Source organism: Schistocerca serialis, chromosome 2 (genome assembly GCF_023864345.2).
Source record: "Schistocerca serialis cubense isolate TAMUIC-IGC-003099 chromosome 2, iqSchSeri2.2, whole genome shotgun sequence".
Lineage (NCBI taxonomy): Eukaryota > Metazoa > Arthropoda > Insecta > Orthoptera > Acrididae > Schistocerca > Schistocerca serialis.
In genome coordinates this window covers 504,122,281-504,138,404 of record NC_064639.1, presented here as the reverse complement: position 1 = coordinate 504,138,404, position 16,124 = coordinate 504,122,281, and the positions used below count along the sequence as shown (strand labels likewise).

At 37.7% G+C, this 16,124-nt stretch overlaps 2 protein-coding genes across 2 annotated transcripts in view; one reads left to right on the top strand and one right to left on the bottom strand.

The window, feature by feature from the left end:
• Window positions 1-4,198, top strand: part of LOC126457465 (hemolymph lipopolysaccharide-binding protein-like) — a 43,080-nt gene extending 38,882 nt beyond the window's left edge. Inside the window, exon 5 of the mRNA XM_050093756.1 lies at window positions 3,800-4,198. Coding sequence (XP_049949713.1) covers window positions 3,800-3,972 — 173 coding nt within the window. The 3' untranslated portion in view covers window positions 3,973-4,198. The remainder of the gene's footprint in view (window positions 1-3,799) is intronic.
• The window catches only part of LOC126457464 (kinesin-like protein KIF19), a 610,440-nt gene that overhangs the window by 267,224 nt on the left and 327,092 nt on the right, over window positions 1-16,124 (bottom strand). The window lies entirely within an intron of this gene.

Genomic DNA, 16,124 nt, shown 5'->3' with positions numbered 1-16,124 from the left:
CAAGTAAAATGGCGCATTTGTCAATTTTATAGGACTTTTTTTTTATAGTACTGTTTCATGTAAGAATATTGGCCATAGCAAAAAACAACCTGTATATCTAGTTCCTTAGATGTTTTAAATACTACAAAAAATGGCAAAATGAGTGGCAGATGGTATACTCTATAATATGATATACTAGATGTTTCTTCTTGGTCCAGTCAAATACAGTGAAGGACTACATAATTTTCCACATGTAGTCCATTGCTAGTTTAACATTTTCATGTAATGTATAGTAACGTTACATAAAGAGTTGTTGGGTATGTTTAGAGTCCTGAGTGAAAATAGCTTCTTCAAATATTGTAAATGAACTTTTATTATACAGGGTGATTATTACAAACTTTCACTACTTGCACCAGTGTAGACAAAAAACTATTTACTGTATGGATATTCAGCTTTGTATGAAGGATGTTCAAACTCTGCACTGTAGGATTTTTGTTTCCAGTAGTGTTAGTGTCATGACTTGCCATTAGGGGCCAGAACTGGTATGGCAACACAGGGTGGAAACACAAGCATCAGTGTGCATGACAGTTGCAGACAGTCAACGTGATCTGGACAAGGTGAGCAGGGCTTTACTTGTAAGGCCGTTTTACCAAAACAGCAGCAATAGTGGTGCTGCTCTTTGTGAACACTGACACGTTGAAGGTATACAGAGAGGTTCTCTTTCCACACTAAGGTTGAGGAATATGATTCAGACATTTGAATTAAATGGCTATTTGGGAATTGCTCCTGGGAGAGGCCAATGACCAATCACATCATAAATTGTGACCAATTACACTGTAAATTGTTGAAAAAGCTATTGCTGCCATATCTGAGATGCTGGACACAATGTGTGATCTTCAAGCAGTGCACAAGATCTTCCACAATGCCCAAACATTCCATAGTCCACTGTTTGAAAAGTGCTGGAACAATCATGAAATGGAATCCGTACAAACTTCCAGGCTGTCATAAATGCAGATGGTCATCACACTGAGCAAAGTTTGTAACCTGGAATATAAATCTGGTATGCAATTATCAACTGTTACCTTCTCATGTCGAAATTATTCATTATTTCTCTTCTGCATGAAGTTTCATTGTCCTACAGTAGCTGTTTTTCTTGGGGGCTCTCTCAAGTAGTGAATGTTTAATAATAAGCACCTTGTACAATGCATAAATTTCCTGATATATCTGCCACTTCATATTTTCAGTACTTGTTGGCACATTCACACGAATAAAAGAAACTGTGAACACATTTTTTCATGCATGACGTGGGCCAGAAAGACGACTGGCCAACCAATATGACAGCTGCAGTCAAAAACTGCTTCTTTCTCATAACAACATGTCTCACCATAAGAGAGACACCCCTATGCAGTTCATAGTGACAGCCCACAGTTTTTATTGCACATTCTGCAATTCTACAGCTTGCACATGTTCTGAGCTCAGAGATAATGAGGTACCTTGAATAGAATGACCTCATCCATGGCAACCAGCTGCAATTCCAAAAGCATCTGTCATGATTAACACAACTCGCACATTTGTGACATGACATCCTGAAAGCTATAAATCAAAGCAATAAGACAGATGCAGTATTGTGTGACTTTCAAAAAGCATTTGATTCAGTACCACACTAACTTTTGTTAACAGAAAGGGGGGTCATGTGAGGTATCATATAATGTTTGTATCTAGATCAATGATTTCTTGGTAGGGAGGACACAGTATGCTGTCTTGCATGGAGAGTCATTCTTCATGCATGATCCAAGTAAGCATATCAAGAAACTTGTTGTACATGTTGTATATGAATGACCCCACAGGCAATGTTAATAGTAACCTCAAATTTTAGCAACTCATTGTTTTCTGCTTTTCTTTTTGTGTTTCCATCTAGACCTGAGATCCACTGAAAATAAATTTTCCATACAAATTTTCTTCAAATCATTATATATTATTATTTGATTTTATATATTAACCCCAGAATTAATTTTTTGGTTCATTTAATTGAGGTAATGAGTGGTTCTTCTTATTATCCTGACTGTTCGTCACTGTTATTTTCAGATCTTTATTATATGTTACAAATACTGATCATAGACAACCAAGCTAGCTTCCAATAAAGGCAATAAAATTAACATTCTTTGACTGCTGCTGTTCTAAATTTAGGAATTGTAAATAAATTCTCTTCTCAAATAGCATATGAACACTGGATTGATTTATTCATTGTTGAATTCATCTGAGTAACAAACTCCAGTAAAAATAAATGCACAGTGAATAAGTAAGCCAATTTTTAAACTATTTTTTAAGATGATCTGAATAGCAGCCATATCAGGTTTTTTTTAAACACAAGGGCTGTTCAAAAATTAAGGTGACTTTTGAAACTGTGTGGGCAATGTACATTCAATTATCAATCTTTTTTGTTCTTTGTTATGTTGATATACATGTCCCGAACATATGTTCACAGTTTCAAGTGTGCAGCATACTTCATTTGTTTTTGACAGGTGGAAAGGTTAGAAATGTTTTAGTGTGCTCGGCAATTTTCAATTATTATCAAAAATGGAGCAAAAAATTTGCATAAAATTTTGTGTATAAAATGGAATAAAGTGCTCTAAAACACTTGAAATGTTGACAGTGGCATACAGTGCGTCTGGTCTAAGTAAGGAAAAAAGTTTACCAATGCTACAAGCTCTTCCAATATGGCCAAGATGATGCTAATGACAAACCTCACTCTGGATGCCCCAGCACATCAACAACAGATGATAACTCCAAAACTTTTAAGAAAATCGTTTTGAAAAATCATCAGATTACTGTAAGAGAAGTTGATGAGGATGTTGCCATATTGGTCAGCTCATGTCATGCAATTTTTTCAGAAGTTTTGGGCATGAGACGTTTATTCCAAAACTTCAGAAGAACCATTGCATGCTCAGAAGCTCTTGAATGATGTCAGCAATGATCCTGATTTGCTCAAAAGGGTCATAACTGATGACAAAACATGGGTTTATGATTATGATGTCAAAACCAAAGCCCAGTCATCGCAATGGAAGCATCTGGGAGAGCCAGGCCCGGAAAAAGCATGCCAAGTTTGATCAAATGTCAAAGTTTTGCTCCCTGTTTTTTACAATTACTATGGTGTAGTGAATCATGAATTTTCGCCTCAAGGTCGTACAGTCAATAAGGAGTATTACCTTGATGTTATGCACTGTTTGCAAGAAGCTATATGCAAAAAATGTCCACAACTGTGGAAAAACATTTCATGGCTTTTGCATCATGACAATGCACCTGCTCATTCATCATTCCTTGTGAGAGATTTTTTGGCCAAAAACAACATGACAATCATGCCTCAGCCACCACATTCACCAGATTTGGCCCCCTATGACTTTTCCCTGTTACCGAAACTGAAGGGACCTTTGAAAGGATGAAGATTTTCAATGATTGAGGATATAAAAATTTAATTGCTAGAAGTACTCAAGACTGTACCAAAAAGTGCTTATGAGAAGTGCTTCGAGGATTGGAAGAAGCATTGGCACAAGGGTATTGTATCTGAGGGGTATTACTTTGAAGGGGATGACATGAATACTGATGAATAAATAAATATTTTTTCATAAAAATATAAAGTCACCTTACTGTTTGAACACACCTTGAATGACCTGTTCATGTCTCATTTTATTATTAAAAATATATTGCTAAATGATACGCATATGGTAAAGAATCATGAATCAAAAGAAAGTACTGAGTATCTCTGTCCAAGTTTTGTGTGGTCTTCATTTTTTTTAATCACAGCAAATAATTTCTATTGTAGGTGAACCACTTCAGACAACAGGCTATACAAAATGGGGCAAAGGTCAGCCAGATAATGCTGGTGGTAGTAAAACTAATGAAGGTGAAGACTGTGGAAGTATTGCCCATGATAGTACTTTAAATGACCTTCCATGTGGTTTCAAGGTTCCATTTATATGTGAATATGATTTGTAATTAACACTAACAAAATGAAGCACAGATTATAAAGAAAACAAAGATGAAGATGATACCCACGTGCTATGAAGGTTGTTTGAAAAAGCTTTTATACTGATATATATATGTCTCTATTATCAAAATAAAAAATTTTACAGGAGGAACTTTTTGTAAAACTAAATGTATGTTTCTGAATGTTCTTTGAAAATACTGTGGTGAATGACTTAAAAAAATATGTATATACATATTTATGCTTACATGGATTTTCATTCACTCATTCCTGCTTTCCTCATGTTCTACAGATCCAATCACAAATAAGAAACTTCATGTATTTATAATGAATCAGCACTACACTGATAAAAACTATGTTGTTAGAAACTTATTATCTTCACTGCATTAACACTAAACTATCAGTACATTGCTATACACTGTCTGTTGTTACACAGAGTAAATTTAATGCACAATCTGTAACTTTAGCAGAATGGTCTTCAGCCTGGAAAATGCTGATGATTCCTGAATATGTTAAATAGCTTCTGGTTCCTCCATCATTTACGTTAAACATCTATTTGTTACACTTGACCGACGGTACTTACATCATAGCATTGATATTTGTCAGATTATAAATTTACGTAATGTCTGCATAGAGGTCTGTTTACAATCTATATTTTTATGTCATGCAGCTAACTGGTGTAGATGTAGAAAACAAAATAATTTATAGAAATAGTAGATAATAAGAAATGTTCTCCACCTTTAATTTGTAGGGGTTCCCTATTTTTTACTTTGTGTCCAACTGGTATTAGCTGAAGATTTTTTCTACAAGGATACAAAACCTCACTTTGAACCTTGAACTGAGTCAATATCTACATTGAAATTGCTTTTGTATCTTGCACTGTGGTTATGCAAATCACAGTTCACTTGATGCTGACATTTCTTAGAAGCAATAAACACATCTGTAAGTGAGCATACAAGTTCCAAGATCTTAGGAGGGCCTCTCCAAAATGTGCACCTACCTGCATTACACAATATATTTGCTGCTATATTTTGTTGTGTAAATACCCTAGTTCACTATGTTTCTCTAGAAGACTGTTTATTATGACTACAAAGAGTACTGTGCAAAATAGACTTCTAAGTGCTGAACAACAGACCAGGCTTTTTATAGTTGGTTAGTTTACTTGTCTGAATTATAGAAGCAGCATAATCTTATTTTGTCCGTACACAAATACATGAGACAGCCAACAACAAAACAATTGATAAACATAAAACTAATAGTTATGGAATGAAGTGTACCTATTACACAAAATATTCAAAAAGAGTACAGTACCAGTAAGTTAATTACACACACATTTTTGGGTATCACATAAGACAGGCTATACAAAACCTCAGTTTAATATGATATAAGAAAGTCATATAATACCTATAAATTAAAACATATTACTTAAAGCTAGCACTCGAAAGTCCTGTACCAAGCAGAAATAGTTTTCTGCACCAGTCTTATTTTCTGGTGGTCTTTAAAAGTTTTGGACAACTTAAGTACTCTCCTACCTAATATTGGCATGTTATCTGTGTACGTTCTGGTCTGTTATGTGAATGCCATTTGAGTAAAGCAGAAGGGAATTGAAAAGATTATTAATAGAGATCCTAAATTCCTGACCTAAGACACTACAGTGAGTTCAGAGGAAGATAAACTATTCGAAGTGATGGATTAAAGAAATTTAAGTGAAAAATGAGACATATAGACCTACAGAACTGATAAAAATGAATTTAAACTTTAAAATATTTAAACACAGAATCATAGATTGCATGTAGTGGCCCCAGACATGATGGAGTAGGTTGAAAAACTCTTCAGCCTTAGACTTTCTGAGTCTATAATGGCAGATGAAATAACAGATGTTTCTGAGAAGACACAGTTAGTATTAGTGTTATGCTATGAAAAGAATAGCATGTCATACAGAAGGTTCTGGGGGGTGGTTCAGTTCTGAAGGATGTAATGCAGATGCTCTGACAACAAGTATTCCAAATGTTATAGATACTTTGTTCAAGAGACACCACACAATAAGCAATGGTGAAGCTGTAATGAATGGTTCTAAAGATGACATGCAGGCAGAAATTAAAACCGTGTATCCTAATGCTCATTATGTGGGTTGTTATGTGCATCAGTTACATTTAACAATGGAACACACTTATTCACAAAAACAGTTGGTCAGGTTGTTATTTTTAAATTTGTTAGATTTTTCAGCTTCTTTCCATAATGGCAGCAGGAAGGATTCCTAGTAAGTGAGCTACCAGATGGAATTTTAAGTGACAGACCATAAATGTGGTGTACAAAAATAAATACTTGCTGCTGGAATGTTTATTGGCACTGGAAAAATCTCCATTCAGCTAAAGTTTTTGCCTGACAGTTCGACTCTGCCACAATCTACAAGATGGAGAATTCGTCTTTTAGGTAGCATGCTTGCAAAAAGTAATGCATCAACTGGATATCATGTGCAGACAGTCACAGGCAAGATTAGTCAATGCTGTAAAAGAAACAAATCAGAATGATGTCTTATTTCATAAAGATTATTAATAATATAAAATCCTCAGTGAATGACAGTGATACCACAGTCACCACAACAGTCACCTCACAGAACAAGCACTGGTAGATAAGTCTTTTCTGATGTTTTGATGCAAAATAAGTCTGTGATAGGATTAAAGGAGAATCCCTTGATCATTTTCGAGCCACAGATCAACTGGATGCAGCAATGCTGTTGGATTCTCCAAAGTTTGAAGAATTCTCAAGACATTTTCCAAAGGGAGAACTTAATGTTGCTTTCCAGTACACCACATTAAAGAAATAGAGGTTAAAGACAGAGCTCTATGTATTGTACCAATGACCAGACTACAAGACAGAGCTCTCTGTATTTGTACCAATGACCATACTTCAGGAATATTGCTGGAGCTATATCTCTATGACACTCCAATTAATGTTGAACAACAGTATGCAGGAAACCTCCTCTCAGATAACAAAACTTTTGAAAATAGTAGTGACAAAACTGATGAAAACCGTTAATCTGAAAAATGTTTTCATCTCTGAAGAGAACGAAGACCTTCATCCAGAATACCATGTCAGAGCCATGATTTAATGTTCGTCATTGAGAAGGATATGGTAACCAACACAGGGTTTCAGTTCAAAAGTCATACTCATACATAAATTCTGCAGCAGAAAACAGTGATGAGTGAATTTTATTTCTTTTGTGAGTTTTTCTTCTGTTTATCATTGTAATATTTCAGCACATTGGTAAAATTGTGCATGAGCCACCACTGCTTGTTTTTCTGTACTAGCATACTGCTCTGACAAACTGGTGTACCAGTTCAGTCAGTATCAGTATGAAGAAAGCCAGAATATGTAAGGATACTGACTAGTGGTAAGCACAGCTGGAGTCGCGAATATCAAGAATATTTGCCACTAAACTAATATAAGTGTCCTTTGAGGAAAACAGCCAATCAAATCAACATTATCAGAAAGTGAAGAAGTCAGTGTATATGCCAGGATTTTTGTAGCAACTTCATTTTCTTCTGATGATTTCTCTAAAGAGCAATCTTTGTACGCATCCTTTGAAAAAGTATGTACTTCAACTAAAAGGACATTCACAATTTTCTGCAATGTATGTTGAGCAAGGCACCTACTATGATATCTGAAGTTTGGTGTGGGGCCCATATTTCTAGATGGCCCAGTGTTATGTGCCACTTGCCTTGCAGCTCTATATCACATAGGTTATAGCACAGTACATTCATTATAAACTGCCAAAATAGATTTTTAATGGAAAACTTGTATTTTTGTTACAAAATACTGAAGAAACATTGCCTGCAACAAAGGGTGTGAAACTCATACAATGTATTTGGAAAGGCAGATTCATCAAGAATTTTACCATCTGTGAAAAGAATTGAAGTATCAACCCTCACTATTCAAGGAGAATGCCCAAGTGTTACCTACATCTTCTCATTGTAATGTTGACACTACAAAAAACGTTCTGAAATTGAATTCCCATAATTTATAGTGACCTGTTTCTGCTGAAAAACAAGCATGTCTGAAGGACTCTGCAAAACACATGCAACAACACAGGCACCATAATTTAGTATTTCATTCCTACTATCTGAGCTTTGAGTTTAATCATATGTCTCTTCCTTTTTGAATTTGCAGTATCCGTGCAAGTATAGGATGTAGACAGAAGTGGTAGCATATGAAAGTCTGAGTCAGTCTGGGGAGCATTATTGGGTGGCCAAGGTGGTCAAGGCACCTTTTTGCATCAAGTGGAAGATCCAACTTTGAGTCCTGGATTGGCACAAATTTTCACCATCACCAATGTATAGTGCACTCAGAGTTGGCCATGTTCACAAATGCAAACATAATTCTTGCATTTCATACACCTGTCAATCACTGCAATCCTTTCCCTTCATACATGCATCTTTTGGGAATTATAAATATACATGATGTACTCTCATTAAACTTTACACTTGATATGCCTTGTGTGGGACACCATTTGAGCAAGTGCAGTTCTCATAAATATAGCCCTTTACATTTGGCATGCCTGGTGGGGAAAATGCTGTTAAACGGTGGTTAATTTTAATAGTATGTATTAACCCTCATAAGTATATTACATCTGGTATTCCTGAAGGGGAAATGGCCAGAAAATAGGGTGGAATCGACGAGGCAGGAAAAGTCCTGGGGCAATGAAAATGAGGAGTGGAAACAATACTTTGAAAAAGTGACCAGACAGTGGTAAACAGTAGTGGGAGTACTTTTGAACAGTTCATATTTGAAAATTACTGTGAATTTTAATCTAGCTGTGGATGATAATATAAGAGCATGCTGAAAACAGGCCTCCCAAGTTTTTATGTGAAAACTCATAAGCTTTTTAACTAAAACATACATTTATTTAACATTTTACATCTTTATTTTCATGTCCCCATATTTATTTTTCAGCATAGTCACCCTAGTGACCAAACATTTCTCTCAACAAGAGATCATTTTGTTGCTAATGTCATTGTAGAATACTTGACTTTTTTGACGGAACCACATTGTCATCTCTTCTTGCATTGCTTCATGAAAGTGGAGTCCCTGAAGGTGTTCTTTAAGCTTTAGGAACAGATGAAAACTGAATAGATCAAGTCAGCACAGTATGGAGGATGACTGTTGACAGCTAACCCAAGGCATCAGATTTTTGCAGATGTCACAGCACTTGTGTGTTGTCTGGCATTGTCATACTGAAGGAGGCAGTGCTCCATGTGTGGACAGACTCTTTGAATTTGAAAGTCAATTACAGTATGTTGTTTCTCACACATTGATGTAGTTATGTTATACACTACCATGTTGTACGCTACAATTCTGAGCCTTCTTGTGGCAGTGGGCTGCAAAATGTAGAGATGAAGAATAAAGATGTGAAATGTCAATAATATTTATTTTAGTTAAAACAATTTAAGAGTTTCCCCACAAAAGCTCAGAGACATTGATTTTCAGCATGCCCTCATACATTACAAACAGTGTACTTAATAATTCTGGTGTTACTATTGTTTAGGTATGATATTATTTGTTATGAACAATAGATGTTAGACAAAAATATTACTTTTGAACTGTGGTTACAAAAAAGAATTTATGGACAATGATAATAGGAAATAATTTTTAAACAGCAGATAGACATAATTTTTGGTAAATGGGGGGATGATTAGTTAAGGAACTTTTCAAAGAACTGAAGAGATTGTAGTAAATATTCTATGAAACAACATGTCAGGACTGTTGAGGTGGAATATTTCAGGTATAAGGTATTCTGAATAGATGTCTATTATATTAATTTGATGATGGTGTGTAAACTGCAAGTGGAGCTGAGCAGGTGAAGACAGCTTGATCATCAGATGACATGTATGTGAGTATGATGGTGGCAGAGAAGCAGTACCACAGACTGGAGGCAGTCTGTGTACTACCCCTTCCATTTCACATAAAAATTAAGTGTTGTTTGAGTTTATGTATTGCATTGCAATATTAATGTCTTTTGCAAATTCTATATATGCCTCACTAGTCTTAAGGATGTAGTGCTAATTTTATTAAGATCAAATGGAAAGTGATTTGGAATGGATTGGATGGCTATGCAGTTAATGTGTGCCTGGGATACTGAGCTGGAATGCTCTGTTTTGATAAATGAAATAATGTTTTCAACCATGTGCAGCATTGTACAATCAGCTCAATCTACTTCCACTGCCATGCCATGTATTCCTGAAACTGTTATAGATTTAGTTAAAATGAAAAGAGGTAAGTATTGGATTCAGCCTCAGCCTGCATTTTCAGATGAGTCTGGAATTTATTTCCTTCACATTATTCAATTATGTGCACAATACATATTTTACAACAGTAATAATGGTGTTGTTTTATTCCACACACTTTCTCATTCTAGCAGATCAAATGTAAATTAACAAAACAGACTAACATGATAACTACTTCTTAATCATTATGCTGCAAACAAAAGAATGTAGCAAGACAAATGACGCATACAGACTGTCTAATACAGCTAATGTCAAATCATCACTCTCTTCGGCCAGTAGTTTGACACTTCACAAATGCATCGATACATGGAGTTGAATGACAGTTCTTCAGACCCACAGAAAAGTTGATATTACATTGGCCAGAAGAAGGGAATCTGTAGTAGCTACTTCAACATGACAGTGCATGGTGGGTCAAACCCAAGATTTCACATACAGAGGTCACTGGAAGACAACCAGTGACTGATGGGGGGTCTGCCTGGCTTGGCATCTTGACATCCATGGCTTCAATCCTATGACAGGATGGGACCAGTGCCTGACTTTGCAGTGATTAACGTATGTTGTGCTTGCTTACATCATTGCTAACAAAAGGAGCTTTTGTTGTACTTTTAGGTAATATCATACTGCTAATGTAGGACTCACAATTTTGTGCTTTGTGAATTAATGTCAAGGCAAATAAGGCAATATGAGTTCTATTAATAGTTATGTGGCCCACTTGGTTAGCTGTGTGGTCTAACGCATGGCTTTCCTGACTGGGAAGGAGTGCCTGGTCCCTGGCATGAATCTGCCCAGCAGACCTGTGTCAATGTCCAGTGTGCCACCCAACCTGTGGATGGTTTTTAGGTAGTTTTCCATCTGCCTTTGTGAATGTGGCTGGTTCACCTTATTCTGCCTCAGCTACACTATGTCGGTGATTGCTGTCCAAACAAGTTCTCCACGTATGTGTACCCCACCATTACTCTACCACACAAACATATGGGTTACACTCGTCTGGTGTGAGACATTTCCTGGGGAGGTGGGGGGTCCACCAGGGACCAAACCACACAATAATCCTTAAAGATTGGTTCGGTGTGGGGTGGTGGAGGGGTGAAGTGGACTGTGGTAGTCATCGTGGGGTTGTGAACCACTTTGGCTGCAACAGGGATGGAGCCTCTCCATCATTTCTAGGTCCCCGGCTACCCTACAATACAATACAATGGTGATGTGGGTGGTGAGATCAACATTCAAGCAGATGTTGCAAATAATAAGGACAATATTAATGAGTTAACAATAATGGCAATAATAATTTACTACCATTGAGTGAATCTCATAAAATACCATATGAAAAAACTGTTGAGGTAAATGGGGAACAAGTTGTTGATGACAGTATAATTCATGTTGATAACATAGTAAACAAAGACAGCAAAGACAATATTGCAGTAAATGGAGAAAAAGAGATTAATGCTGGTGTAAGATTAGAATTTTCCATGCTCTTGAGCAGCTGAATTCGTTGTCTGGCACGCAATATGGAGAATAATGGAGAGGTAATGGATGGAGACAATGTAACAGGGATGAAAGATGAAGAGACAATCACAGGAATAATTTTAGGGGATCGCCAGTCACCTACTAGAAAAGAGGTGGATGCAATCTTGGAGGTTTTCATAATAACTATGGACATAATGAAAGAGGTGAGAAATGAGGAGGTAAGAATGAGGCCAAATGAACTAAATGATAAGTGGGAAGTGGACAGACCATGGCAAAAAAATTAATTAGGAGTTTCAAGAGATCTGGTCAAGAACTCAATCTGAGCAAGGGCCAGTCAATGTTAACTATTTAGGACACGATGAGAGGAATGCTATTAAGGATGGAAGCTATAATTATGTGTGCAGAAGTATATCCAGTTATTGATTCATAAAGTGAAATATATATATAGTTAATGAGGAACTTTATTTAAAGATAAAAGTGGAAATGATATTCAGAATGCCCAGTGCAAGAATTAAGAATTATCAAAGCCATTGGTGCAAAGTGTAAGTTAATAAGGAACCAAGTAATGTTGGAAATTGAGATTCGAGGTAGGAAATTTAATGTGAATACTATGTTCATTCCAGGATTGTATATGGAATTAATTCTGCAGATGAAATGGTTAATAGGAACTTGGGGTGTTGCAAATTTTGTAGAACAGAACATCACTGAGAGATCACAAAGTCAGTATTGCAGTCCATGAGTTCTGACTTTAAAAAAAGATGAATCAGAGAAAATAAAACTGAATGTGAGGGCAATAAACAAAATAACTGTTCCACAAATGGAAAGATCATATATCTTAAAGGAATTGAGTCAAAATTTTAAGATCGTTCAAATTATGGGTAGTACTGGTCTGACAGCTTGTTTATGGTAGATTCTACGAGGAAAAATATCTAAAAAGTACAGATCATTTGTTTATATGGATCAATGTTATGATTTTAATGTGATGCTATCCAGATGTAGTGTCCCTTTTGAACTATTAAGGACACTACATATGAAATGACTAAAAAAAGTCTGTGAATAATATTAAATGGACAGGAACCTCAAATTTATTATGAAAATTTATTAAATTAATTTCAATGAAATATTATATCGATCATAATGTAAAAAAAAAAAATAATGGATGAGATTGTAGTGTATATGATCTTTGTTCTTATATATAAACTGAAAAAAGACAATGAATTTTTCCTCTGCTGTTAGTCTGATGTCTGTAAGGTACAATCGCAATTGCATTGGAGAGATTACACATAGTAATAGCATTTGTTCTGTTTGTTCTCTTGCTTAGTGATTAATCAGATATATTGCAGCAGATTTGACTAATAGGAAGATAAAAGGATTATGTCCATACAAAGACTTTAGAGACTTATTAAAAATGGGAATGTAGCATAAATAATTTACTGTAGCCTATGTCTAGTATGTAAGTTTTGAAAAGATTTCAGTACATATTTTGTGTAGTCATAAGAATTTTGTATCATGTTTGTATTTAGTACATGCTATGTTTTTTTCATATGTAAATGAATGAATGACATCAACAGTTCAATGTATACAGAGAAAGCAAAGGACCTTAAATCAAATGGTTAAAGTTATTTAAAACATGATCTTTAATTACATTATGTCTTTCAACTACTAATACACTCCTGGAAATTGAAATAAGAACACCGTGAATTCATTGTCCCAGGAAGGGGAAACTTTATTGACACATTCCTGGGGTCAGATACATCACATGATCATACTGACAGAACCACAGGCACATAGACATAGGCAACAGAGCATGCACAATGTCGGCACTAGTACAGTGCATATCCACCTTTCGCAGCAATGCAGGCTGCTATTCTCCCATGGAGACGATCGTAGAGATGCTGGATGTAGTCCTGTGGAACGGCTTGCCATGCCATTTCCACCTGGCGCCTCAGTTGGACCAGCGTTCGTGCTGGACGTGCAGACCGCGTGAGACGACGCTTCATCCAGTCCCAAACATGCTCAATGGGGGACAGATCCGGAGATCTTGCTGGCCAGGGTAGTTGACTTACACCTTCTAGAGCACGTTGGGTGGCATGGGATACATGCGGACGTGCATTGTCCTGTTGGAACAGCAAGTTCCCTTGCCGGTCTAGGAATGGTACAACGATGGGTTCGATGACGGTTTGGATGTACCGTGCATATTAAGTGTCCCCTCGACGATCACCAGTGGTGTACGGCCAGTGTAGGAGATCGCTCCCCACACCATGATGCCGGGTGTTGGCCCTGTGTGCCTCGGTCGTATGCAGTCCTGATTGTGGCGCTCACCTGCACGGCGCCAAACACGCATACGACCATCATTGGCACCAAGGCAGAAGCGACTCTCATCGCTGAAGACGACACATCTCCATTCCTCCCTCCATTCACGCCTGTCGCGACACCACTGGAGGCGGGCTGCACGATGTTGGGGCGTGAGCGGAAGACGGCCTAACGGTGTGCGGGACCGTAGCCCAGCTTCATGGAGACGGTTGCGAATGGTCCTCGCCGATACCCCAGGAGCAACAGTGTCCCTAATTTGCTGGGAAGTGGCGGTGCGGTCCCCTACGGCACTGCGTAGGATCCTACGGTCTTGGCGTGCATCCGTGCGTCGCTGCGGTCCAGTCCCAGGTCGACGGGCACATGCACCTTCCGCCGACCACTGGCGACAACATCGATGTACTGTGGAGACCTCACGCCCCACGTGTTGAGCAATTCGGCGGTACGTCCACCCGGCCTCCCGCATGCCCACTATACGCCCTCGCTCAAAGTCCGTCAACTGCACATACGGTTCACGTCCACGCTGCCGCGGCATGCTACCAGTGTTAAAGACTGCGATGGAGCTCCGTATGCCATGGCAAACTGGCTGACACTGACGGCGGCGGTGCACAAATGCTGCGCAGCTAGCGCCATTCGACGGCCAACACCGCAGTTCCTGGTGTGTCCGCTGTGCCGTGCGTGTGATCATTGCTTGTACAGCCCTCTCGCAGTGTCCGGAGCAAGTATGGTGGGTCTGACACACCGGTGTCAATGTGTTCATTTTTCCATTTCCAGGAGTGTAGATTCACCAGATACAGATTTTGATATGTTTCATGATGAATATTTAATTAATGAGTGTACTGAATACTGCAATTTGTCACAGGAAAAGGGACAACTAAAATAGGTGTATGCATTATATTGATCCACACAAACACTATGTGACATCTATGATGCTGTACTTTGAGACTAAAACAGGAAAGTATAGTCATCAAACCACAACATTGGAGAGTATGACATAGTTCAATTTTAGAGCTTTTCACATACAATTTAAACGTCGTTATAGGATACACATTTACGCTAAATGTTTATGAAGCAAGAGCATGCTAAGCGGTCCTAATCATAAACTGAATGTGTGACATAACGAATTCGTTAACCACAAACATGAAAATATTGCAAAGTCAGGCGAGAGTCTGTTGCCTGTATAACGTAACAATTATATGCACGAAAAAACGATAGCCTGAAGTGCAAACTGTTCTGTAAATTTATTGTAACATGTTTCTATATAATTAAACAGACATTTGTTTTACCACATAAACTCACAAAACAGAAATCAAGTAATGCATTTTATCAACGTCATGCTGCGGGAAATACTAACAAGAACTGTAACAGTGTGTTGGTATTCGCAAATGAAGTGTGAACTTTGAAAAATGTATTGATGATGAACTTGGAAGGTGAACACTTATATGCTGTGCAACGTTAGGCTACATTTACACTGCCCGCGATGCGATGCGATGCGATGCCGAGCCGAGCGGAGCGATGACGCGCTGAAATCGCGTGACAATGGGCAGGCTTGGTTTAACGGTGGCAACAGAGCGGTGCCCGTTTAGACTGCAGGCTGGGCAGCGATGTGATGCGGTGCGATGCGATGACTCCGCTGTAGTCGCAACCGAGTTTGCGTTTCGCGCAATTTGGAGCGATTGCTTGCTTGTGCTTGCGTCTGGAGTAATTGCTTGCTTGCGATGGACGTCGAAAGACTAATTAACAATGTACGTGAACGCCCCGTGTTGTGGGACCAGAAAAATAAATATTACCACAATAGGGATTTTGTTCAGCAAGCATGGAATGAAATAGCTGAATATTGTGGAACAGACAGTAAGTACAAAAAAGTAAAATAAATAGCTGCAAGACTCCAAGAAACAAGTAACACAAACAACTTCGTTTATTTTCTAATTTTAATTGTGTATGGATACTATTACAGTATTTTGATAATGAAATGACGTTCATAATAGTTACAGTATTTGATAATTTCGACATGAAATATATTTGTATTAATGACTGTTGACATAGTTTTTGAAGGCCTCTCTGACACTCCTCGCTCTTCTTGAAGCACTACTGTTTGCTCTGTCATT